This window comes from Callithrix jacchus, chromosome 5 (assembly GCF_049354715.1).
Source record: "Callithrix jacchus isolate 240 chromosome 5, calJac240_pri, whole genome shotgun sequence".
Taxonomy (NCBI): domain Eukaryota; kingdom Metazoa; phylum Chordata; class Mammalia; order Primates; family Cebidae; genus Callithrix; species Callithrix jacchus.
In genome coordinates this window covers 158,893,569-158,919,728 of record NC_133506.1, presented here as the reverse complement: position 1 = coordinate 158,919,728, position 26,160 = coordinate 158,893,569, and the positions used below count along the sequence as shown (strand labels likewise).

Sequence of the window (26,160 nt, the reverse complement as noted above, 5' to 3'; positions counted from 1 at the left end):
AGTACAGAAAGGCAGCAAAATTGGTTTCTACTGGTAGAAATTTGCTTATCACTTCAGCAAGAAAAAAATTGAAGTTGTGTTTTAAGAGCTTCATTTAAGAATTCCTGGGTCCTAATACAGTCTTTAAGTTAGTGCCACTGGAAAGAGTTCTTTGCTTTCTAAAGAAAGATGGCTCACATGATTTTCCAGGGTTCCCACCACTTCTTTTTTTCTACTAGGATTCTACAATTTAACAAAATCATATACTGGCCCCAGAAATGACTATCTTCTCAAAGTAATGGGCAACTATTTACTAAATTAAGAAGAAGATGACTGCTATTTATACAGCAATCTATGCATTCAATGAACTAATAGTGACATAGGAATCTGAAAAATTTGCCAGTATGAATATCCTTTAGACATTCTATAATACTAATTTTTGTATATTTTCATTACTTTTAACAAAAACTATATGTAATAACAAAATTGTTAATACTTTGGGGCACTCTACCATATTTCAGGAAGTCATCGAAGAACGATACATGTTTATGTCTTTTAATCTTAAGGACGATCCTATCACACAGACACTATTATTACTCCCAATGCACAGGTAAGGAAACAGATAGAGAAGAGTAAGTCACTTTCCGAGGAAAACATAGCTAATGTGTAGTAGAGCAAGGAATCCAGAGTGAAGCTCTAGAAGCCATACTCTAGACTGGCATGTTCTTAGAATCAGGAAGGAGCATCCATGCACTTACGTGTTCTGGTTTGTGTTGCTGCACAGTGTTATAGATGTTACTCAAGCCCACCCTAGTTAAAACGTAAGAGGCTTGCTCATTTATAAGTGTGTCCAAATGTGCTTCGATCTAAAACAAAACACAGAAAGAAAACATTTTAGAAGAATGACACTGATGAGAGTAGAAGCAGACTACCCCCGAGTCTTAGCTCTGCATCACGGAGTCTTTCCTTGTATTGGCACAGATTATGAGGCACAGGGATGGCCTCTGTAACAAAAGCTTTTTCTTTCCCCAGACAGTAAGTCTTTCTATGAAAGGGGGGAAAAGTCTTACTTTAAAAATTATAAGCAAAGAGGATTCTCAGACTATCCTCCAGCCACAGAATTTGGGTTGCTTCTCAGCTCTTTTAAAAATTGATAATAAACAAAACAAAACAAAAAACACTGATAAGCAACAACAATATGAAATAAAATATTTAGGAAGAATTCTGAGAAGATGGGGGCCTGATACTTCTGACCTCCTGTCCTCCTCATGCTCCCAACTTGCTAGGCTGACTTAACAAATCAAACATACCATCTGGAGAAACCTAGAGGAAATCTCATTACAGCTCAGGTAGTAAATTCTCCTGAGGATATGGCAGATCTATGAATAGCAGGGAAGAGCTGAGGGCCCAGTAAAAACTTGGCCAAAGATTTTAGGTTCAGGAACCGCCTACGAAGATGCGGCTAACAGATGTGAGTAGAATGGGCTCCCCACAAGCTTTGTGCTATTTTGGGGGATTTCAACTAATGCTAATGAGATGGAGGTAAAAACCACAGAAGAGGACCACATTGACGGGTTGAAACATTCCCTGGTGAGAAAAACCTTCTTATTCCTTTTTTTTTGGGCAGTACAATCTTGAGTCTGGAGGTGTTCCTTCTATTCCTCACCACAATGCTCCCCCAGGCTTTACCAGTTTGCTTGCTAATGACACAGTACACTGTCACCTATGGTATCTGTTACCATCTGAATGCCATTTTCCAAGAACTCCAAAAGCTCTGCTCATCCCACTAAAAAAAACTTAGAACTGACTTAAAAGAGGTGAGTAAGCTAAAAGAAAGCCCCTGTGAATAATCAGAACAAGTATGGTTTCTTTCCTGGGGCAACACTACTGAAAGACATAAAGGACTTTCATCTTTTTTTTTAAATAAATGCCCAAGGAAGTACAATTAGAGTCCTTATTTGCTGGACTTAATAGAAATCAAAGAAAAACAAGATGTACAAAGGTAAACACTTAATGAAAGTGAAAAAAAAGTTACTGCTAAAAATCAAATTAGTGGTCCAAAGAAAACATGGAAGGAAGGAAAGTAATATAGGGCAAATAAATGTTGAAGAAATAGATTAAAGTAATGAGATTTAAAAAGAAATTAGAGGACAAATCCATGAGATAAAACCAACCAAGGACAGGGGCTTCAAAACGTAAAAAGTAACATAGAAAAGTGATGATTAAAGAAATATTGTAACTCTTTACTAAGCAAAAGAAAGGTTTGAATCTTTACATTGAATTGGTTCTCCAAAGTCCAAGATGGAAATAACTTTGAAAAAGAGACATACTAAAAGTATCCTGGAAAAACATATGAACTCAAAGGAAAATCCCTGTATGTTTCCAGATGAATGGCCTAGATAACTAAAAACAAAAAAGAATCAGACTACTCTGGACTTCTTGCTTGAAACACTGGAAGAGGCTATATAAGAGTGGGGAAAAAAAATAGGTTATTGGTAGTAAAGGTCCTAAAATCAAGAATCCTCTACCCAACAGGGTAAACTGTTACTTTGGAGGAACGTGATAAACCACACCTTCCCAAATCCACACCCTTGTATTGTCCTCTATCACACTGAATCCAGGCTGCTCTATGTGACCAGTCTTGGCTGACAGCACACTAACAAATATCATGCGAGTTTAGACCAATAAGCACTTCCACACTGGGATTTGTCTGCTTGGAATATCCACTCAAGGGGTCTGCCAGTGGGGTCTAAAAGGGCACTGACAAAATTGCTAGTGGAGTCTGGAGAAAGGAAAACCTAAATTATCTGCTGATGGAAAAATTACTGAAAATGCTGCCAGGACTAATAAAGATCTGGCTCAAGAGATTTCTGGAGAATGTTGAAATACATGTGAAAAGTCCAGTTGACACATTCAATGGGAGCAAAAGTAAGCAAGGACAGAGAGAACTTGAATAAGCTCAATTTAGCACACAGACTAAGAATCTTTACCATGCATAAAATAGCTAAGGAACACATAAGAAAAACAGATAATTGGTGATAAAACAAATTGATAAACACCTGACATATCTGAATATCCTAAGATTTAGATAAATGGCAGAGATTTGAGCTTGAATTACTAACAAACACAGAAAAACGTGACATTTCTTAAATAAAAATGCTATTAGTTCCACAGAAAATGAAAAAGTTATCCAAGAAAGGTAAATTAACCTTTCTACATTACATGGTTCAGTCACCAATAGTGCTACATAGTAATAATAACTTAACACAATACTAATCTAACCTAAATAATATAGCTGCATTGGAAAGATGGGAAAGCTCTACGTATGGCATATTCTTATCTGGGAGGTTGGTGGGTGGCAGTAGGTAACAAAATATTTAAAAACTTAATAGATAACTAAATTTAAACTAAAAAATTTAAAATTTAAAAATTAAGTAAATAACTAAATTTTCATTGTTCATTTCATAACGTATTAGATTATATCTAATGTAATACATTAGATATAAAACGAAAAAAAATCTATAAGTAGCAATATACATAAGTGTTCAGAATTACAAATATAAACACCAAAAGAAGCAACTATAAAAACTGAAAGAAATTGTGTTTTTGAGTGAGAAATGAAAGAGAGATGTTGGGGGTGGAGAGGATGGTACACTGGTGGCTTTTCATAAGAAGTTCTGTAGAATTATTTGACTTTAAACCACAAATCTGAATTTTTATTTTAAAAGAAAAAACTAGGCCAGGTATGGTGGCTCACACCTGTAATCCCAGCAGTTTGGGATGCCAAGGCAGGCAGATCACAAGGTCAAGAGATCGAGACTATCCTGGCCAACATGGTGAAATCCTGTCTCTACTAAAAATACAAAAATTAGCTGGGCATGCTGGTGCATGCCTGTAGTCCCAGCTACTTGGGAGGCTAAGACAGGAGAATCGCTTGAACCTGGGAGGTGGAGGCTGCAGTGAGCCGAGATTGTGCCACTGCATTCCAGCTTGGTGACAGAGTGAGACTGTGTCTCAAAAGAAGAAAAAAGAAAAAACTAGAAATTAGAAAATTTCATAGATTTAGAAATATAAAAACTCATTCTTATACCCACTGACAAATTGTTGATATATGTGTGATAGCACAGAACATTGAGTTGTCTTTTTAAAAAAACAGTATATTTACCTATAATCACTGCTTAAAATTGGAACCAACTATCTACTAAATTTTACAAATGGCTTTGTTTTAGTCATCATACACGCTCTTAAGTGATAACCATTTGCTTTATAGGACTGGAGAGGTATAGCAACTTGTAATGTTTTGCCTAACACTGGTTTTCACATAGATAAAAATATATCTGTCCTCTGTAACACATTCTGCATTAACCATGCAGCTTGAGAAATATAACATATTATTCACAGTTCAGAAACCAAAATCTGCATACAGAATAACTGTTGAAATTAATCTGAAAATCTTCAATCTACCATCACATACTATGGTATGAATCAACTATTTTAAACATTATATATTCTGGTTCCTCTAAAGCTGAAAGCTGAAATACTGAATTTGCGCGCGTGCACGTGTGTATGTGTGTATTGTATGTGTGTCCTTTCATCAGATGATATCAAAAGATCTATAGGAATTAGGTCACTAAAATTAGTTAAGCCATTAACTTAAAGCTATCACATAGAGAAAAAGATAGAATCAAAGTAAACAGTCATTGTATAGAAAAATGTACCTGAAATTGTAGCATTTCCAGACGTCTGTCCGTGAATTCAAATAGAGCTAATGTTGTCTTCATCATATATAGTGAATTGACCATGAAAGTGGCCATGTCAGCTGTGCCTAAGTTGCTGGCTGATACAGTACACATCTGTAGGAGAGGATCCAAGACACATGATAAAACCTACGAATGAAAAATAAAACTAATTATTTCTCAATCACTGATATGGTCTTCGGTTAATGACCCTTTAGAATTAAGGCCAAACTAGTTGGAAGGAAATCAATTTGTAGAAGCTTATAGGAAACCATTAAACATAGTTTAAAAAATAGTTGATCACTGAATCAACACTTTTTAAATTATGAGAACTGGTTTAATATTTGAAGGAAAAACAACAATAAGAAAGGTTCTGTCGAAGTATATGAAGTACAAAATTCCAGAATTGAAGCAGAATGTACAATAGAAGAGTGGAAAACAATCATTAAAAATGAATTTACAACATACCTGCACAAAATCAGCTTGACGTGCATCCAATGGTACCACTGAAGAATCGTGAGATGCCAAAACTTCACGCAGCAACATGAGTGTCTGATTTAGCGCAGAACTTGGTCCAAGATCAGGTGGTGGGAGTTCAACCTAAAATAAGAGATGATTTATCTGCTCCTTATATTTTTCCACTAAATTTTAATGTGTAAATGTAAGTTAACAGTAAAAGAAAAATGTAAAATTACAAAGGATAGGCTCACGCATTAGATAGAAATCTATAACTTATTAATAGCTTACTTCGAGCTACACTGACAGCACAAAAAGTGAGAGAAAATTTCTTTGTTAGATTATCTCAGAATATGTCACCTTGTACTCTAAAATTCAAAAAATAGTTTGAAAAGTTAGTGTTTACTTGAATTATAGAATTATATTTTAGCCCAAATCATAAGAAAAAAGCAGTCCATGGACCAGCACTATCCCAACTATAATGTAATTGAGAAATATCACCTACTCTCAGGCCCAAATCTCAGAGATCTTAGTTCAGTATGTATAGGTTAGGGGTTCAGGAACTGACATTTCAACAAGCACCCCAGGAGTCACTCAAGAAGGTAACGCATGGGTCACACATTTGGAAAATCACTTCACAGAAACAGTATAACAATACCATTAATTTATTGGGCTCTAGAATTAAACGAATTAAGTTCAAATCTTGGATCTACTATCACTTACTAGTTGTGTAACCTTCAGCAAGTTATTTAACTTTTCAGAGATTCAGATGGATTCTGTAAATATTAAATGAGATTGTTGTATGGCTGACTAGTGTGCCTTGCACTTATTAAGTAGAAGGTATGCCAAGTTCACTATCCTTATTTGGTGGCACCATGATACATAAAAACAAGTGCTTATGAATTTCTTTAAAAATATTTTCAGAGTACTTACAATGTTAGTAATATTTTTAAAATTAAAAATATAGGACTTTGAAGACAATGCAAGAGACTATAGCCTAGTGGCAGGTAGGTAGAAAGGTATAAGAATTTTTAAACATCAGCATTAATTAAAAGACCGTTTTATGTAGAAAGTTAATGCATAAGTTACATAACTAGGAACAGCAAAGTTAGCATGTCCAAAAATACTCTCTCCTTCATTAAAGTAACAAGAACAAAAAACTAATAAAACATACCCCAAACACAAGATAACATAGCCCATGCTGAGAAAAACACAATAGAAACATTCCCTGAAGAAGTCCAGATGTTAGATTTACTAGACGAGGACTTTAAACAAGCTGTTTTAGGTATGTTCAAAGACTGAAGGAAATCATGTCTGAAGAACTAAAGTATGAAAACAATGTCCCACCAAATAGAGGATATCAATAAAGAGACAGGAATAATAAAACACAACCAAAGAGAAATTCTGGAGTCAAAAAGTACAATAACTGAAATGAAAAATTCACTATCAGGGTCTTACATAGATTTTTTTTTTTTTTTAAGACAGGGTCTTTCTCTGTCACTTAGGATAAAGTACAGTGGTGCAATCACAGCTCATTGCGGCCTTAACCTCCCATGCTCAAGTGATCATCCTATTTCAGTCTCCCAAGTATTAGTACCTAGGACTACAGGCTCGTGCCACCACGCCTGGCTAATTTTATTTTTTGTAGAGATGGTGGTCTTGCTATGTTGCCCAGGCTGATTGGTCTCAAGCTCATGGGCTCAAGTGATTCTCCTGCCTTAGCCTCCCAAAATGCTATGATTACCAGTGTGAACTGCTGTGCTTGGCCTTACATAAGAGTTAAGCAAGCAGAATAATTAATCAGTCAACTTAAAGATAGGTGAATTATAGAGTCTGAGAAACAGAAAGAAAATGAATAAAAGAAAATGGGCCAGGAATAGTGGCTCATGCCTGTAATCCCAACACTTTGGGAGGCTGAGGTGGAAGGATCATGAGGTCAGAAGTTGGAGACCAGCCCGACCAACATGGTGAAACCCTGTCTCTACCAAAAATACAAAAATTAGCTGGGCGTGGTGGCACGAGCCTATAATCCCAGATGCTCAGGAGGCTGAGGCAGGAGAATTGCTTGAACCCAGGAGGTGGAGGCTGCAGTGAGCCGAGACTGCACCACTGTGCTACAGCCTGGTCGACAGAGAGAGACTCAGTCTCAAAAAAAAAAAAAAATGAGCAGCATATCAAAGATGAGACATCATCTAACAATGTAAGTATAAAGGGGATCCCAGAAGGAAAGAATAAAGAGAAAAATGCAGTGAAGAAACAATGGCAGAGAGCTTTCCAATTGTGATTTTAAAAGACATTAATCAACATCCAAGAAGCTAACTGACCTCCCAGAAGGATTAACTCAAGAGACTTACAGTAACACACATCATAATCAAACTGTCAGAAGACAAAAAGATAATCTTCAAAGTAACTAGAAAGAAATAACTCATTATGAACAAGGGATTTCTGACAAGATCAATAGCCGATTTCTCACCAGAAAACATGCAGGCAAGAGGCAATGGATGACATACGCACAAGCTGAAATAAATAGACTGTCAATCAAGTATTTCAAATTCAGCAAAACTATTCTTCAAGAATAAAATAGAAATTAAGACACTCCCAAATAAAGGCAAAAATTCTTCACTAGCATATCTGCCCTACAAGACAAAGACTAAGGAAAATTGGACACTAAAAAGTAACTTGATCCATATGAAGAAATAAAGAACACTTGTCAAGGCTCCAACAAAGATAACTATAAAAGACAGTTTTAATGTATTTTTTGTTCATAACTCTAATTTAAAAGAAAACTGCCTGAGGCAATAATTGTAAGTCTATGTTGATGAGCATACGATGTAATAAGATTTAATTACATTAATAATAGCATAAAGGAAGAGGAGAATTGAGCTATATAGGAGCAAAGTTTTTATATACTATGAAAAGTATGTTGGTATTATCTTAATTAGATTGTTATAAATTAATATGCTAATTGTAATTCTCAGGGCACCACTCAGGAAATATAAGTAACCCTATACCCACAAACATATGTATTTAAGTGATAAGGGAATTAAATTAGTATACTAGAAAATATCTACTTAATGTAAAAGAAGTAACAGGGACACAGAGGAAAAAGGAAATCATTTAAGACATACAGAAAACAAAGAGCAAAATGCAGACATAAATCCTACTCTACCCCCACTTAAGTGTAAATTGATAAAACCTGATAATCAAAAGGCAGAGACTAGCAGATTAATTTGGAAAACGACAACATGTACCAACTATATGCCAACTTCAAGAAACACACTTTTAAGACAAAAATAAATTGGATGTAAAAGGATATAAAGAGATACACCTTGCAAACAACTGAAAGAAAGCTAGATTAAATTAGCTACACTAATATGCTAATATCAGACAAAACAACTTTAAGACAAAAATTATTACTAGAAATAAAGCATGTCTGATAATAAAAGGGTCAATCCATCAATAAAATAAAATAATTATAAACATACATGCACCCAACAAAAAAGCCCAAAAACACATGAAGCCAAAACTTACAAAACTGAAGGAAAATATTTCTTGTGGTAAAGAGATACATGTTTCAAGTTCCCCAATTTCTTCAGTTTTATCTCCTTTTCTTTCATTAAATTCAAATAAATGTGAACTTAAAAAAACCCTCCAGTATATGATCTTATCTTCACAAAAGTATTCTTCTATCATTCCTACTTAAAATGATATCTAACTAATATTATTTCTAAGTGGAGGTTTTTTAAACTTTCCTCTTTGTGCTCTTCTCCATGGTTTAAATTAAGTATAAGTATATGCATATCAGTTTTACAAAACTAATAGAGTGATCTCTGCCCCTCTAAAAGCAATATGTAGTTAGTAACAGTTAATTAAGGGTGAGAGGATGTAGGTAAGTGTTATTTTCTTCTTTGTGTTTCCATTTGTTTTTAAAATAAACATACATTTAATAGAAATCAATATACTCATCATTCTAAAAATTTATATGTAAAGGTATTACATGTATATGCATGCATATACATAAGTAATATAAACTGAAGATACTCAAAAATTTTTCAGTGGAATCTTTACCTTAGTACAAATCAGAAAGATCTGCTAGCATTCTAATAGTAATAATATAGAAATAACCATAGAAACCAGAGCAAACATGTATGTGTTGGTTACCAATACCTTTCATAAATAGAAAAAAAAAAAATCTAACAAATCCTCCAGGGAAGCTAGATGAGGAGTACAGCTCTAGTAGAACTACAAACCTTGTATGATTAAGAACCTAAATGTTTAATGTTTAATTTTCTCTTCTAAGTTATAAACCATAGTATATTAAACCATAGTATATAGTGTGTGCGTGTGTGTGTGTGTATATATATATATAGAGAGAGAGAGAGAGAGAGAGAGAGAGTATATAGTGTCTTTTGGAAGCAATAAATCTTAACAAAAATTGTTTTTAATTTTAATAGCTTTTGGTGTACAAGTAGTTTCTGGTTACATGGATGAACTGTACCGTGGACCAAGATTTTAGTGCACCCGTCATCCAAGTAGTGTATATTGTGCCCAATAGTAATTTTTATCCCTCACTCCTCATCTTCTCCCACTTCTGAGTGTCCATAGTACGTTATATCACTCTGTGTGCCTTTGTGTACCCATAGCTTAGCTCCCACTTATAAGTGAAAACATACAATTTTTGGTTTCATATTCCTGAGTTGCTTCACTTAGAATAATGGCCTCCTGCTCCAATCAAGTTGTTGCAATTTCTTTATCCACTGATTGGTTGATGGGCACTTAGGTTGGTTCCATAGCTTTACAACTATGACTGTGCTGCAATAAACACGTGTGCAAATGTCTTTTTGATATAATGATGCCTATTCCTTTGGGTAGATACCCAGCCATGGGACTGCTGGATTGAATGGCAAATCTTTTAGTTCTTTAAGAAATCTCCCTACTGTTTTCCATAGAGGTTGTACCAATTTACATTCCCACCAGCAGTACATAAGGATTCCCTCTCACCACATCCACACCAATATTTATTTTGTTTTGTTTTACTTTTTAATAACGGTCAGTCTTACAGGAGTAAGGTGGTGTCTCACTGTGGTTTTAATTTGCACTTTCTTGATGATTAGTGATGTTGAGCATGTTTTCATATGTTTGTTAGCCATCTATATAGCTTCTTTTGAGAAATAGCTGTTCATATCATTTGCCCACTTATTGATGGGATTATTTGTCTTTTCTTTCTCATTTGTTTGGTTCCACGTATTCTGAATATTAGTCCTTTTTCAGATGCATAGTTTGCAAATATTTTCTCTGTGGGCTGTGTTTCCTCTGATGATTATTTCTTTGGCTATACAGAAGCTTTTTAGTTTAATTAGGTCCCATTTTCTTATTTTTATTTATTTATTTTTGTTGCACTTAGAAGCAATAAATCTTAAAAAAAAAAAAAAAAAAAAAAAAACTTTCAAAAACCCACACAAGAGATTTTTAATTGCCAAACGAAACAGAAGATCAATGACGTAAAACTCATACGCTGATGGGAGTAAGTTGAAATTTTTTTCTCCCCTGAAATAAGTTATTTAAGGAGCTTAAATTTAGAGCTAAAGTCACACCTTGCCATAGTTAGAGTTGATGGTAAATTATTGCAAGTGAGTGCTACCTGAACTCAAGTCATTCAACAAACTGCCATTCTATGAGGTGCTTTTACACACATCCATTAAATCAGCAGCAGGTAAGAACCATACTTCTAAAGCAAAGTGAAAATTATGGCAGATTATTAGATAAACAAACTTTGTGACTGTAAAATCCTATAGCAGAATAACAGAAAGAAAATGTAAAGAGGAAAAACAGCTCAATAATATCCTTCTATCACTTTTGTTTCATTTCATAAAATTAATTTCTAATGGTTAAACTTTGCATGAGACAAGTTGACATTTCTTTGAAGGCCCTCCAATGCATTCTTGCACTTACTTTATCCAAATCATGATCTTCCCTTAGGAAGAGACCCTGTTTACCATGTGTTCCATATCTCCATATAAGGTTGTGGAGGCCAAACGCTAGAATTAAGTGGGCTTTGTTATATAGAGAACCTAAAACAAGTAGCAGCAACCATTAGAAAATAAACAAAATACGCTTTATGAACTTCATGTAAAAAAAACAATAATCACAACACAGAAGATCCTATAAGCTTTAAGCTGTGTAGAAAATCCAAGTTTATTCACACTCCACTTCCCTGGAAACCAGTCAGCATCAGTAAGTGACTGGCAGATGCATTCTCAGAGTGATGTGACTGGGAGAGGTGTTAATATTATCACTGCTGCTTATGCCAGGACTCGAGCTATTCATAGAAATCTTACACACTGATGGAAAGAAAGTTGAAGAAAATGTGAACTTTTGCCTTACAAATAAAGACTTCCCTCTTTCTTATTCGGTATGTTTGACTTTCCCCTCTACTTTTGTCACGATCTTCAACTCTCAGAAATGTTAACTAGAGTTGTGACCTGACATGGGCCACATGACACTTTGCTGAATATCTACAGCAAGCATGCAAATACTTGCTCAGGCAGGTAAGCTTTGTCGTAAATATGGCCATATGTTACTTCCAAATATCTATATCATGGATATGTGCCACTAACCTAAGCTAAGCACGTTCATGTGAATGAATGGATATAAAATCACGGGTTATATTCAAAGCATACTCCCTTAGGGACTATGCGCAAATATCTTTTGCTTGTTTTTAAATCCAAAGTACAAAGCTGCTAAAATGACGTGTGAGAGTGTCTACTTCAATTAGATTAGGCTCCTTATTTCAGGCGCTTATCTTCTTTACTGCTCTTTCACAATGTTTTAAGCATAATGGATGTCAATAAAAACTGCTGACTGTGCCACTTACATTCAATTTATGTTACTGCAGCATAGTTACAACGTAAAACATATATATATATATATTTTTTTTTAACAAATTGTTTTGAAATGCCAATGGACTAAACAGCAAGTCATTTCTTAATAAGTCTCTGGACAATAAACATGTTCCAACAGTACTGTGAGAGAATGCTTTGGCATTATTGATGCTATTGAATAGGGAAAAAGAACCAAAATAATTCATCCAAAACTGGCTTCTGCATGGAAGAATGGGAACCGTAAGTACAGTATTAAAGATATTTGCAAACATCAAGAATTAACATTTTATTAAGCCCCAATAATATGTTAAATGAAAAATGCAAGACACACATCAGGGCTGTGCATGATGGCTCACACCTGTTGTCTCAGCACTTTGGGAGGTGCAGGCGGGCAGATCACCTGAAGTCAGGAGTTCAAGACCAACCTGGCTAACATGGCAAAACCCCACCTCTACTAAAAGTACAAAAATTAGCTGGGTGTCATGGCACAAGCCTGTAATTCCAGCTACTCAGGAGGCTGAGGCAGGAGAATCATTTGAATCCAGGAGATGGAGGACGCAGTGAGCTGAGATCGTGCCAGTGCACTCCAGCCTGGGCAACAGAGTGAGATTCCATCACAAAACAAAAACAAAAACAAAATTGTATGCACATCATGTGTACAGGGGTGTGTAGAGTCATTTTCAAAAGATTGAAATCAAATACTGAATATTACCTATAGTTCTGTTTAAACTTTATATTTCTTTATGAATATAAATGAATAGATTATTTTGTAACATGTGAAAAAAATAATCTAAAAACTGTACCATGTACTTTTCATGTCACCTTCATTTAATCCTAATGTGCCTAAGGTATATATCATTCCCATTTTACAGATGAGTAAGGCTGATGAGAAGGAGGAGGGAGGAATAATGTCACATTTTATATATGAAGAAACTAAAGCAAGGACAGATTAAATAACCTGCCAAAGGGCCCACTGTTCTTAGAAGGGGCAGAGCTCAGACTCTCACCCAAGCATTGACTGCAGAGGTCATGCTTATAACTACTACACCAAAGTGTTAATTTGGATTTTCATAGGTGATATTCTTACTTGAATTCTATACAATTAAGTTTTTCAGAGAGGATGCTGTAGATCTTACATTCTTCTGTAGGATCACAGATCTTAGGGAATCTATGATAAGGTGGTATTAACAGCTGTTTCTTAAGATTATGACCGCATTGAAGTCTGTGAGCACTAACGGCCCCAGCATCTTACAACGTATTTGAGGACTTCAAGTTTACAGAAAGCATCCTTTCTTCCTAAATGTTTGGTTACATTGAAATTTTGCCGGCTAATTTTATATCTTTGTGACTCACATGCTTTAAACTTTTCAAACCAGTTATTCTTACGTGTTACAGGAGGAGGAGGAAGGCAGACATCTTTCAAGAATATAATTGAAATTACCATTTGTTTTTCAGAAAAAAAAGACAAATCTATGGAAAATTATACAAACAATTATAGATTAAGAAAAGTCCACTCATGGGTTCCAATGTAATCTTAAATACAAGTAAAATTAGATATATTGTTTTATAAGTTAAGAATTTTTTAAAAGATAGAAATTAGCATTATACAGTAAGGCTAAAATTTTTATTTTGCCAAAAACAAAAGCTAATGTCAAAAAAGAAAAGAAAAAAGAACCAGCTGATGTCTTCACTAGCTGAAGACTAGGTAAGTAGTAGAAATTACCTACTGGGTGCAACGTACAGTAATCAGGTAATGGTTACACTAAAAACCCAGACTGCACCACTACATAATATATAAATGTAACATTACTGCATTCGTATCTCATAAATCTATAAAAATTAACAATAAATAAAAGGAAAATGTTAAAAAGGAACCATTATGTAGGGAACATCCACAAGGAAGTAGGCACAGGCTTAGCAATTAGGCAGACTTGGATTTATATTCACCCTCAGTGACGATGTGACCTAGGGCAGGTTTATCTAAGTTTGCTGTGCCACAATTCTTTGTTATATAGTAAAAACCCAACTACATAGTGACAACTTATTGAAAGTCACAATAATGATTGGAAAAGTGAGACTTTCAGTCCAGCTCCAACAGACTCCAAAGCCCTGGATTTCTCCTGGAGCCATATATTCCCTATCTAATGTGGAGCTATCAATTGCTTACAGGAGATGAATTTCTAATTTAGAAAAGGCTTTACGTGTCTTGCAGCACAAAAACCACCTGCAACTACACTACTGGTACTAGGACAACCAATTATTAAACACCAGCTTCACTGGAAAAAACAGAAACGTCAGTCTCAGGTAACCTAAGAAATACACATGTAGCTACAGACAAAGATGACTGAGAAGATTAGCTTCTAAAGCCCTCCCAGTTTTTCAAACTATCAAACATCTGTAGAAAACCTAGTATGAGAACATGGTATTAGGTCCAGTTATATTTTACTAGACATTATGACATAAATCAAGACCAAAGGCAAGACAAATTTAAAGCAAGAAAAATGAACTTAAAGCACACTCACACAAATTAAACTTGACCCCTATCCTCATACCATACTAAAAATCTGAGATGGACTGAAGGCCTAAATGTGGAAGCTAAAATAATCAAGCTTCTTAGAGAAAAACATGGAAGAATATTCTCATGACCCTGGAATAGGCAAAGATTTCCTAAACAGGACACAAAAGGAACAAATCATGAAATGAAAGCTTGTCATACAAGCCTGAATTAAAAATTGAGACTTTCTGTTGATCTAATACACAATTAAGAAAGTGAAAAGACAGTTCAAAAACTGGTAGAAAGTATCTGTAATGCTTATTATTCCATAAAAGACTTGTATCCAGACATTTCTGAAAACTGTTAGAAATTAGCAAGAGAAAGATAACAACTCGATAAAGAATCTGTGCAACAGGCTTTAAGACAACGTCACAAGGAAGTGTATCTAGCAGCCCGTAAACATGAAAAACTGTTCAGCACCATTAATCTTGAAAAAAGTGCAAACCATAAACAAATGAAATACCACCACACACTTTCTGTAGCAGCTAAAATTAAGAAGACTAACAACATCATGTACTGGAAAAACGTGGAACAACTGAAACTCCCACATTTCTGGTGGAGTGATCTAGCACAATTACTTTGGAAAAATGCTTAGCAATACCTGCTAAAGTTAATCAATGTTATAATACAGATATTCCATTTCTGGGCATACATACAACAGAAATAAAAACTTATGTCCACCAATACATGCATAATAATATTCATAACAGCTTTATTTACAATATCCAAGAACTAGAAAAGTCCCAAACGTCCAACAGTAATAGAAAGGGTAAATAAATTGTGGTGCATATATATAACAAAATTACTACACAACAATTAAAAAATGAACTGAACAGGCAACATGTATGAATCTTACAGATATGTTAAATTAAACAAATCAGAGCCAAAAAAGTATACACTGTATGAATCTATTTACATGAAGTTAATAGCAGAGAAAACAAGAGATAGTCGTCAGTCAGACAGCAGTTTATACTGGGGTTGGATATTGACTGGAAAGGGGAATGATGCCTCCTAAGGTGCTAGGAATGTCTTATATCTTATCTGGGTGACAGTCAACGAGCATATGCAAATGCAAACATTCAATGAACTATACACTTTAGACTTGGGAACTATATCTGCAGTTAAAAAGAAAGCTCATTTATTCTTTATATTACTGTATACATTAAAAATCAAGTCATTGTTATTATGAAATACTTATTTCATAATTTTAGTATTTTCCAAGTGACAAAGTTGAAGTACACAGGAAAATTTCACATTTAAAAGCATTTAAAGGCTGGGCATAGTGGCTCCTAATTGTAATACCAGCACTTTGGGAGGCTGAGGTGGGTGGATTGCTTGAGGTTAGAAGTTTGAGAACAGCCTGGCTAACATGGTGAAACCCTGTGTCTGCTACAAAAATTAGCTGGACGTGGTGGTGGGTGCCTGTAATCCCAGCTACTCAGGAGGCTAAGGCAGAAGAATCCCTTGAACCCAGGAGGAGGAAGTTGTAGTGAGCTGAGATTGCACCACTGAACTCCAGCCTGGACAACAGAAACACTCTGTCTCAACCCATCAATCAATAAAAATAAAAGCATTTAAGCTACTGAAAACTTCATATTCCATATATTAGAACCTCTCTTTTTTTAAATGTGTAGAGCTAGACACAGAAGTTCTCATTCTTCTTGTGACTATTTACTTTGTATCCCTTCTGTAGTCAGTGCTCTGTCTTTTACTAGAGAAAAATAAAGAAGTTGCACCATAAAAATTCCAAAAGCTGTTTCTACAACTTCATCCCCTACCAACTTTAGTTTTATTCTTTCAGCTATCTTCCATTTAAGTTCCTCTAATTTTCTGTTCTGTAGCTTCTTAGAAGGCTCTTCACCCATTTGCTTTCAAATAATAAAGACAAACCAACCAAAAATAAAGTCCTCATATTTTTAAACTAATTTCCTCGTTCTCTCTTTATATATATATATATATTTAAAAATATATAAAGGAATATATATATATATATATATGCATATACAGATAAAGGAGTGTGTGTGTGTGTGTGTGTGTGTGTGTGTATTCCTTTTGCTCTATCTAAATACATACCTTCTAGTAAATGACAATATGTGGAATTTAAGATTTTAAGACAATAAAATTGTCCAAGATAAATTTAAGAGTACAAACTACCATGTTGAAATAATATCAAATTACAACTTATTTTACACCTTTTTTAAAAAAAATGTTAAATGCATTTTGAATTTTAAAAAATTTGTTTGTTTGTTTTTCCTGGCAGAACAATCTGTAAGGAATAATGTAAAACCCAAACTCTTCAACCAGAACAGCACCTCTCAAGCTTGAATGAGCACATGAATGTCCTGGGAATCTTACTATAATGCATAGTTTGATGCAGTCGGTCTGGAGCAGGACCTGAGATATCGGCATGTCTAGTAAGTTCCCAGATGATGCCCAAGCTGCTAATCCACATCTTACGCTATGAGCAGTAAAAAGACTCAAAACAGTACCCATATTCTAGAATTTAAATGACAATTTATTTAAAGAACCATTTTGGGTTTTTTTTGTTTTGTTTTGTTTGTTTTTCTCCAGCGGACTGAGCAAATCAATCCTGACTATTAATTTGATATGGGTTTCATTTAAGACAGGCTATATCCTTTCAATCCGAATTGTATCATTACTATAGTGAGAAATAATTTTAGAGAATGTCCGTCTAGCCTAAATGGATACAGCACTGTGTCTTTTGCAGTGTAGGTGCATATTCTCCTTACACTTCAGTAGATTTGCAGCTATGAATATTTCAGGAGAGCTTGATAAGGAAGGGAGCTCGCATGCTTGAATACTCAAGGGCTTCCAACTGCTTTGTTAGAGAAAAGGTACGTTTTTCAATAAAATTATGTCCTTGAATTTTCTTTTTTTCATGCTGAATAAAGAATTAGCTCCCAAGTATGTCTTTTTAAAAGCACAAAAGCAATCACATTTTTAAAAAATCCTCTCTGGCTACACCTTTATTTTAAAAGCTGCTCTTTCTAACAATTATACTATCTGCTTAAAATTCTATTAACAAAAATTTCCACTTGGGTGCTTTGCTAATGAAGAACATTCTACAAAAAATAGTTTTCTTCATAAAGGTAATGCTTTTAGAGAAAGTGAAATGGCTTACAAGAAGCAGAATAAGGAGAAGATATAACAAATATAAAATTATGGAACATTAAAATTTGATGAAAGGAAGATATTCTTTTAAAAAAACTGAAATGGTTGTAGATATAAGCAACATATAAGTTGTAAAGAGAATCATAATATAGTCACAATCTAATGTAAAAATAAATCTAAATATGGCCCAGTTCATATTGGAGAAAAATATCGAGGGTTCTACTAATAATCATCACATCAGAACCCATTCACTGCTATAAACTCACATAAGCTGCAATACTAATTGGTAATTAAATTACTTCTTCCCTCTTTTTCACCCTATTCTGTTCAAAGTTTTAATTGGAAGATGTCATCTTTAAGTTGCCTTTTACTATCCATTACAGATGACCCTTAAACAACATATGTTTAAACCATATAGGTTCACATTTACAGAGATTTTCTTCTCCCTCTGCTACTCTCTGAGACAGCAAGAGCAATCCCTCTTCTTTATCCTCTTCAGCCTACTCAATGTGAAGACAATGAGGATGAAGACCTTTATGGTGATTCACTTCCATTTAATAAATAGTAAATATATTTTCTCTCCCTTATGATTTTCTTAATAACATTTTCTTTTCACTAGCTTGCTTTAAGAATATAGTATATAACACATACAACAGAAAATGTGTTAACTGACTGCTTAGGTTACTAGCAAGGCTTCCAGTCAATAGCAGGCTAATTCGCAGTTACATTTTCAGAGTCAAAAGTCATACGCAGATTTTTCAACTGCATGGGGTCAGCATCCGCACTTCCATGAGTCAACTGTATATTTTCCTGTTTCGTTGCCACTTTCATTTTAACTTTTACGTGACTTATAAAATATACAGAAATTTACTAAGGGGAAATAAATGGAAAACCACTTAGGGAAGAATAAGGTTCTAACTTTTCAGTATGAAGAATAATAAACTTCAGTAGATTAAAAATTTGTTGTAAACGTGAAACCAGGGCCAGGGCCAGGTGTGGTGGCTCACACCTGTAATTACAGCACCTTGGGAGGCTGAGGCAGGATGACTGCCTGAGACAAACCTGGGCAAAATAGCGAAACCATGTCTCTATCAAAAAAAAAAACAAATTAAATTAGCCAGTCATGGTGGTATGTGCCTATTGTCCCAGCTACTTGGGAGGCTGAGGCAGAAGGATGATTTGAGCCCAGGAATTCAAGGCTACAGTGAGCTACAATCTTGGGCAACAAGTGAGACCCTGTCTCTTAAAAAAATAAACAAAGTGAATACATAGAAACATCTAAGAAAATACATCTAAATAAATGTATTAAACAATTTATCATTTCCCCACTAATAGATGCTAACATCATTATATATTAAACTGTAAATGTATTTTCTTGTGGGAATACTTTCAAGCATGGAATGCTCCCAAGGGAAAAAACTATTTAAAAAGTTTATATTTAACGATAAAAAAATTAAAAGTTGATGTGTCAGAAAATACTACAGGTAAATTATAAAGGCAAACGATGTGTGGAGAAAATGTCTGTAATGTGTATGATGGAGTTACTATTCTTAACACATAAACAATATCAGAAACAAACAAGACAACCCAACAGAAAAATGACAAAGGACTTGAACATGCAACTCACAGCCAAAAACGTATCTCAAAATGTTCCTTCTCACTAGAATCACAGAAATCCAAATGAGAAAAAAACAAAATATCTCGCTTTTTGCTCTTCATGTTGGCAATGATTCTTTTTAATGTCCATCATCCCGTTTTAGCAAGGGTTGGTACTTTTTTGGTAGGGGGTAGTATGGTAGATTTCAGGAAATGGGTGACAGTAAGTAAGGTAACTATGGGTAGTACACCAAAGGACAATCAGCATTTGCTAGACCTCATGGAGAGCTTTCCTGATGTTGGAGACAATTTTGACTGACTCCTGTCTGTATGGGCATGTAATTTTCTTAGCAGTGCTTGCCAGTCATAGTATGCACAGGAACAATTGAAAAATTGAATTAATTCAAGGTGGTTTGGCAAAGCAAATGTGGTAAAATGGCAAGGATGAAAGAGATTTAAAACTAATGGCAAGATACTGATGGAATACAGGCCAGGAGAAAATGAACCGAACCAGTCATTCGTGTTATCAGTATTTACCGAGCACCTCATGAGCTGGCATATAAGAAAATTAATTACATTTGTATATTGATCTTTTCACCAACTATTTCACTAGAATTCATTTTCTGGTTGTACAATTTCAGTTGATTCTCCTAAGTCTTCAAAATAGACTATCATAACATGCATAAAGAATCTAATGTCTCCTCCTTTAAAATATTTGAATTTCATTTCTTTATCTGGTCTTTCTACCGTGGTTATTATTGAAAAGTATTGGCAAGCATTCTTGCTCTTCACTTAAATAGAAGAGCCACTAGTGCATCAATATTAATTACGATGTTGGCTATTAGTTTTATTTCTCTTTCTATGATTAAGGAAGTATTCCCCAATGATTTATTTACTAAGATTTTCCCCCAGACAATGTGATCAAATATGAGAATACAAAATGTATTTTATGTACTCATTTAATATATTTCCTAACACTAAAACATTCTTATATTCAAGAAATAAACCACCTTGGTTTTCATATACAAATGCGGAATTCTGAAGCTTTAAAACTTAAAAAGTGACTAATCTTTGTTTCACTGATGACTACCTCTAAAAGGTTTATGTCGGTGTTGTATCACCTAGAACAAACTGAGAAGCTTTCCATATTTTTCCATGTTCTGGAAAATTATCTGTTCCTCCTAAGTATGAATGAAGTTCTTTATATATATATATATATATATATATATGATCTGAACTAGGCCTGGCAACATGTTTTTTAATAACTTTTCTCCTTTCTTTGGGTATATTCAAACTTTCCACTTCTTTTTGACTCACATCTTACCAATTTTTATCACCTTAAAAAGCATTCATCTTGCTCAGATTTTTCAGATTATTACCACAAAACTCTACATGGCACTCTCTAAGAAGTTTTAATTCTCTTCTGTGGATTGTCTCCAACTTCTAAAAACTTTTTTTTTCTTGATTAGACTTGTTAGAAGTTTGTCAATTTTATCTTTTCAACAAATAATCAATTCTGCTTTTGTTTCCTTATTTGTCACAAAATTTAATTCCATCCTTTCTATTTATCTTTATTTTATTGTTCTGTTTTAAATTTCTTAATACAAATGCCTAACACATCTATTTTTGGTCTTGAGGCCCATATGTTTTCCAATTGGTGAAGCTTTGGGTAACATGCTTACCCATGTGTTTTTCTATATTCTGCAATCTGGCTCCTATTGTCCAGTAAGGTCACCTATCATCTATATAGTGCCAAAGATGACAAGCCTGCTACTAGAACTCTTTAAAAGCATCTGTCATTATTAACTATGCCTTCCCTCTAGAAACTCTCTTCTCTTAGCTTTTTCTGATAAAACCTTATCCTAATTTTTGTCCTGCCTCTCTGGCCATCCTCTCTCAGCATCATACTCTTTGACTTTTTTCCTTCTCTTAGATGTCAGCATTTCCCAAGACTGTGTTCTGGTAGCTCTACTCTTGTTAAAAAATATTCCTAGTGACTTCATTCAAACCCATGAATTCAACCATCTCCTACATGTAAAACTCTCTAAATCCGAATGTATCACTCCCTTTTAGATTAGACCAATTCTGGAGGAATCTCTCATAGGAATGTCAAACTCAATTTATCTAACTCAGACAATACCATCGTTATCTCCCAAATTGTACCCTCTTTCTGTATTCTAGATATTTGTGATTAGCTTAGGAATTATTCTGGATGACTCCCTTTCACTTTCCCATATTCAGTCATCAAATTTTGAAGACTTTATCTTTACTCTTCAAGAATCTGTCCCCTCTTTCCTATTCCCAGAGTCTCTCCCTTAGATCATGTATGAATAACAACAACTTCAATACTCCTTTAATTTTCCTATCTCCAACCTGGCCTTACCACATGATATATATAGAAGCACATTTTTTATTAAAAAATATCACTTGTAAAGTGGTGTGTTTATATATATACACATATGTATATATGTATGTGTATGTTATATATACACATGCATATATATGTATGTGCATGTTTTATATACATGTATGTGTATGTGTGTGCATGTATATATGCACATATATACATACATATATACGTATGTATAAACACATCACTTTACAAGTGATATTTTTAATAAATGAAAAATGTGCTTATATATGTTATATATATACACATATATATAAACACAGCACTTTACAAGTGGTATTTTAAAATTTTTAATAAATGAAAAACGTGTTTATAGGTAACTCACAGCTCATGTTCTAACGTGTTCTATTTGTTTCTTCTATTTAAGATGACCCCTATCCACTCCTTTCTTTTTTTTTCTTCTCCTATCTAAAGCCTTCCTGTCCTTCTAAGTTCAACTCTACTACCTCTCTCTGTGGAAAGCTTCCTCTCTGTAAAGGAATACATATAGTTTGCTAAATATACTCTTCCTTTGGTGCTAGTATATACCCTAGGTACATTCTATAATAACCAGATTTATTTGGTTATTTTCCACCAAAGGAGAAGCAACCTTAATGAGGCCAACAGACCTTGAGTGTTCATCCTTGTATCTCAATAGCTAGAACATATTTATTCAGATTTGATGTTTGTATATCATATATAAATTATTTTAGAAAAGGTCTGTCTAAATAAGAACTCATAAAAACAAACATAACCAGAAATGATTGTTAGTAAACTGCTGATGCAAACAGAAATACACTGGCAAGAAAAATTAAGGTAGATACTCCATCTCCACAAATTCATGTTCCTTTTCCAAATAAATCTGAGTCATGAATGAGGGTCAGGAAGTAGACTCCTATTAAGGCTTCAGAAAGTGAAGACTGAACTTACGAAAGTGAAGACTGACCAGGTATTTGGAACCAAATTGCTACTATTTTATACCATTTTACAAAGCCTGGGCTTAATATAGCTAGCCTATTAGCTACAGTAGTAAAAACCCAGCATAGTGATTGTGACACACCCTTCAAAAACTCATGTCCTCAATAACGAAACAAAAATAAAGAATGATTTGATCACTTTAAATGTATTCCTTAAGGTCATGCCACAACATCCTGCTCAATTTAAAATATCAGATCTTACTTTCAGGTTTTTGGCTTATTTGTTTTTTTGTGGGATGCTTTTTCTTGTTTGTTTTCATAAATAATTATGTAACTCAGAGGAGCATACATTTCATAAGGACAAACCTGTAACATCAAAGGGTAAAAACATAAGCTGTTTGGAAAAAACATTTTGTAAGAGTTCTGGTTTTCCAATCTGTATGTCATCTTATCCCCCAGCTAAATACAGTAAGTTTGCTTTAATTATACAATTTTTGTTACAGAAAAAATAGTAGTTAAATTGGAGCCTGAGGCTCTACAGCCAATCATAACTAAATGTGATACTGTTTCAGGAATACAGACTACAATCTTAAGTCCAGTAAGCCATCTCAAAATGAAATTTGTTGGTCATAGGAAGAACTCAAAAGAAGATAGAATGCAATAGGAAAAATTACCAATCAATACAAAAATCATTAAAACATCTTTAATGTGAAAGATTCACATTCACATAATAATTATATTTTTCAAACATACCTTGTCCATTAATTTACTTGCATGAAGACTCAAGTTATTGAAGAATATTTTTTTGCTTAGCAAATGCATTTCTTCAATGGTGGTCAATAATGTAGTTGCACTATTTCCAACAATGCCACTAAAAGCAAAGAATATTTCAGGTTGCGAAACAGAAACTGAAACAAAACAGTTCTTAACTAAGTAGAATGCTTTACAAAGATCTAGATTTACATAAAAGTTTTTAATGTAAAATACAATCTGTGAATTAAAAATACTCTAGTTTCATATTTTAAAAATCAGGACTTTTGTTTTTCTTTTGAGTTAGGTGATGAAAAGTAAAAACAAACTAGTATGTTTTCAATATTTCATAATCTCTTTTAGCAATACTGTCAGAACAGACATTTGTAATATATAAAATCCTATCTCTATTTTTCCTCTATTAGAGTAAATGTCTTGATTATCTAAAACAGTCTATTTTAATTTTTAAAAGAGCATTAAATCAGTAGCTTTCTTGATAAAATAAATTGTATAAATACTGCATTATTCTTTTAATTAAAACAGCTATTATATTAAAATAACACATCTATGAAGTTTCTCAATTTTTATACAACAGTCTACAGAGCAGTATATTTACACTAACTGAAAAGTCTGATGAGTTTGAAAAGTCTGATAACATTTTGAAATTACTAATTACATTAGTACATTCCATAATTCTCAATTTGCTATTTTATAAGGGTATTTCTTAGACCCATTGCTATTTTTGCCAAGATCTAAGACAAGTATGTATATAAAATAATTCCCAATTTTTTTCTCATAATTCACATACTAAAAGTGATTTATAACCTTCTAGGGGAAAAGTTTCCTGTGGATATGAAAACATGCTATATTCCAGTAGGCAATCATAATTTCTAAAGGCATAACAACATCTTCCATGCCTAAAAAAATTTAGATTGCTAAAGATGAATATAATGGCATTAAATATTAGTAAACAGTAAACTAACACACAGCAAATTTACTGATAAATGACATACCACATATGATATATTATAAAAGCAAATACTGTAAAATGTAGTATTTCAGTACAATTCTGAAACTGAAAAAAATTAAATTCTTACATAGTTCATGAAAACAGAGCAAATTATCAGTAAAATGTATAAGGCAAACAGCAAAATACTAGCAAATTAAACGAGTAGCCATAATACTTCTATTTTAAGAAACAACAAGTATTACAGTTAAAAATATTATAAGCCAAATAATACTAAAATAAAGTGGACGGAATTCTCACACATGCCTACATATGCAATAAAAACAAGTTTTCCTCTGAATAAAAGTGTACATCAAACAACAGGGTAAGCAAATTAAATGAACATAAATAGAAACAATTTAATGAAAAATCTGGAGAGAGATCAATATATATTTACATTCACTATGTTTTAAATTTGCAGTTATCAGCTGTACTTTGGAGTTATTGAGATCTAGAATTTACTAATGTTTATTGAGCACGCACTATGCTCCAGTAACTGGTCCAGATAATTGTAGATGTTTCTTCTGACATTTCATTCCATACTTCTACCCAACATGCTTATTCTCCTATTACTTGATTTTAAGTTTTAGGTATTATCTACAAATTCCCTGATGTAGATGATGAGAGTTAAACTCTCTTACACAATTCTCCTCTTCCACCACAACACACCCCAACTTCACCTTCCCCAGGCTTCCTAATACAGCCATGGGCACAGAGTTCTAGTAAATAACTGTTCAACGTTTATATCACTACACTCGTGTAAATACTATTCAGAGCTGACCAAAGAATCAGGGATACCTAAACAAGCTGATGAACAGGCTTCTGAAGAAGATAAATGCCAGCCAAGCAGCTTGCAATAGGCCCATAGGGCAACGCATCTAGATTGGAGGGGAATGAGGCTTCCAAGAAGGGTATCAGACAAAGGCAGGAGAGATGGGGATTACTTGTTGGACTATATGGTGAGACGATGCAATGTCAAGTCTACTTGAATAGCTTGGATCTAAAATAGTGATAAGGGCATAGGAAAGTAAACAAGTATAAAAGCAAAGTAATTATTCATTCCAGGGAGAAAAGTTTTACAAGAAAGGATGTGTAATCCAAGTGTGTGCGAATCTGTTTCCTGGACTCTACATCTTCCTTTTGTTGGGAGTAAACTTTTTGAGATCTTGCATGCTTCCTGTTTTTTCCCCAACTTCACTGGATCCCTTCCCAGTTTTCTTGGTGGTTTTTCCTCTTCTTGGCCTCTAAATACTGGAGCTTCTCAGGACTCAGTCCTTAGCCCCATTCTTTATCTATACTCATTTCTTAAGTGATCTATTTTCTGAAAACTAAGAAACTTATAGCTTCAGCCCTGATTTCTCTATTATTTGCTCATTCAAAAATCTCCTACTGTATGTTCACAGATATATCAAATCTGACAAGGCCAAAACTGAAGGGAACTCTACCTTATCCACCAATCCCATCAACCTGTTCTTTTCCAGCATTCCCCATCTCAGCAAACAATACCATTCACCCAGCTGTTCAAACCAAAAGCCAAGAATTCATCCTGAACTCCTCACACCTCACTCTATCTAGTATGTATCCTATTGGCTGTGGCATAAATTATATCCAAAATCAACTACTGTTTACCATTTCTAAGACTATCACCCTAGTCTAACTCATAATCATCTCTGCTCAGGACCGCAAACTGCTTCCTAATAAATATCTTCCTTATTTTCCCTTATGTCTCACTACAGTACCTGATTTACAGGGTATCCAGAGTAA

The 26,160-nt window shown here is 34.1% G+C and overlaps 1 protein-coding gene across 2 annotated transcripts in view; it reads right to left on the bottom strand.

The window, feature by feature from the left end:
• The window catches only part of COG6 (component of oligomeric golgi complex 6), a 98,953-nt gene that overhangs the window by 23,220 nt on the left and 49,573 nt on the right, over window positions 1-26,160 (bottom strand). For both annotated transcript variants that reach the window (XM_035302529.3, XM_002806886.6), the window contains exons 13-16: window positions 23,394-23,511; window positions 5,184-5,315; window positions 4,698-4,865; window positions 738-845 (exon numbers count right to left, since the gene is read on the bottom strand). In XM_035302529.3, coding sequence (XP_035158420.1) covers window positions 738-845; window positions 4,698-4,865; window positions 5,184-5,315; window positions 23,394-23,511 — 526 coding nt within the window. The remainder of the gene's footprint in view (window positions 1-737; window positions 846-4,697; window positions 4,866-5,183; window positions 5,316-23,393; window positions 23,512-26,160) is intronic.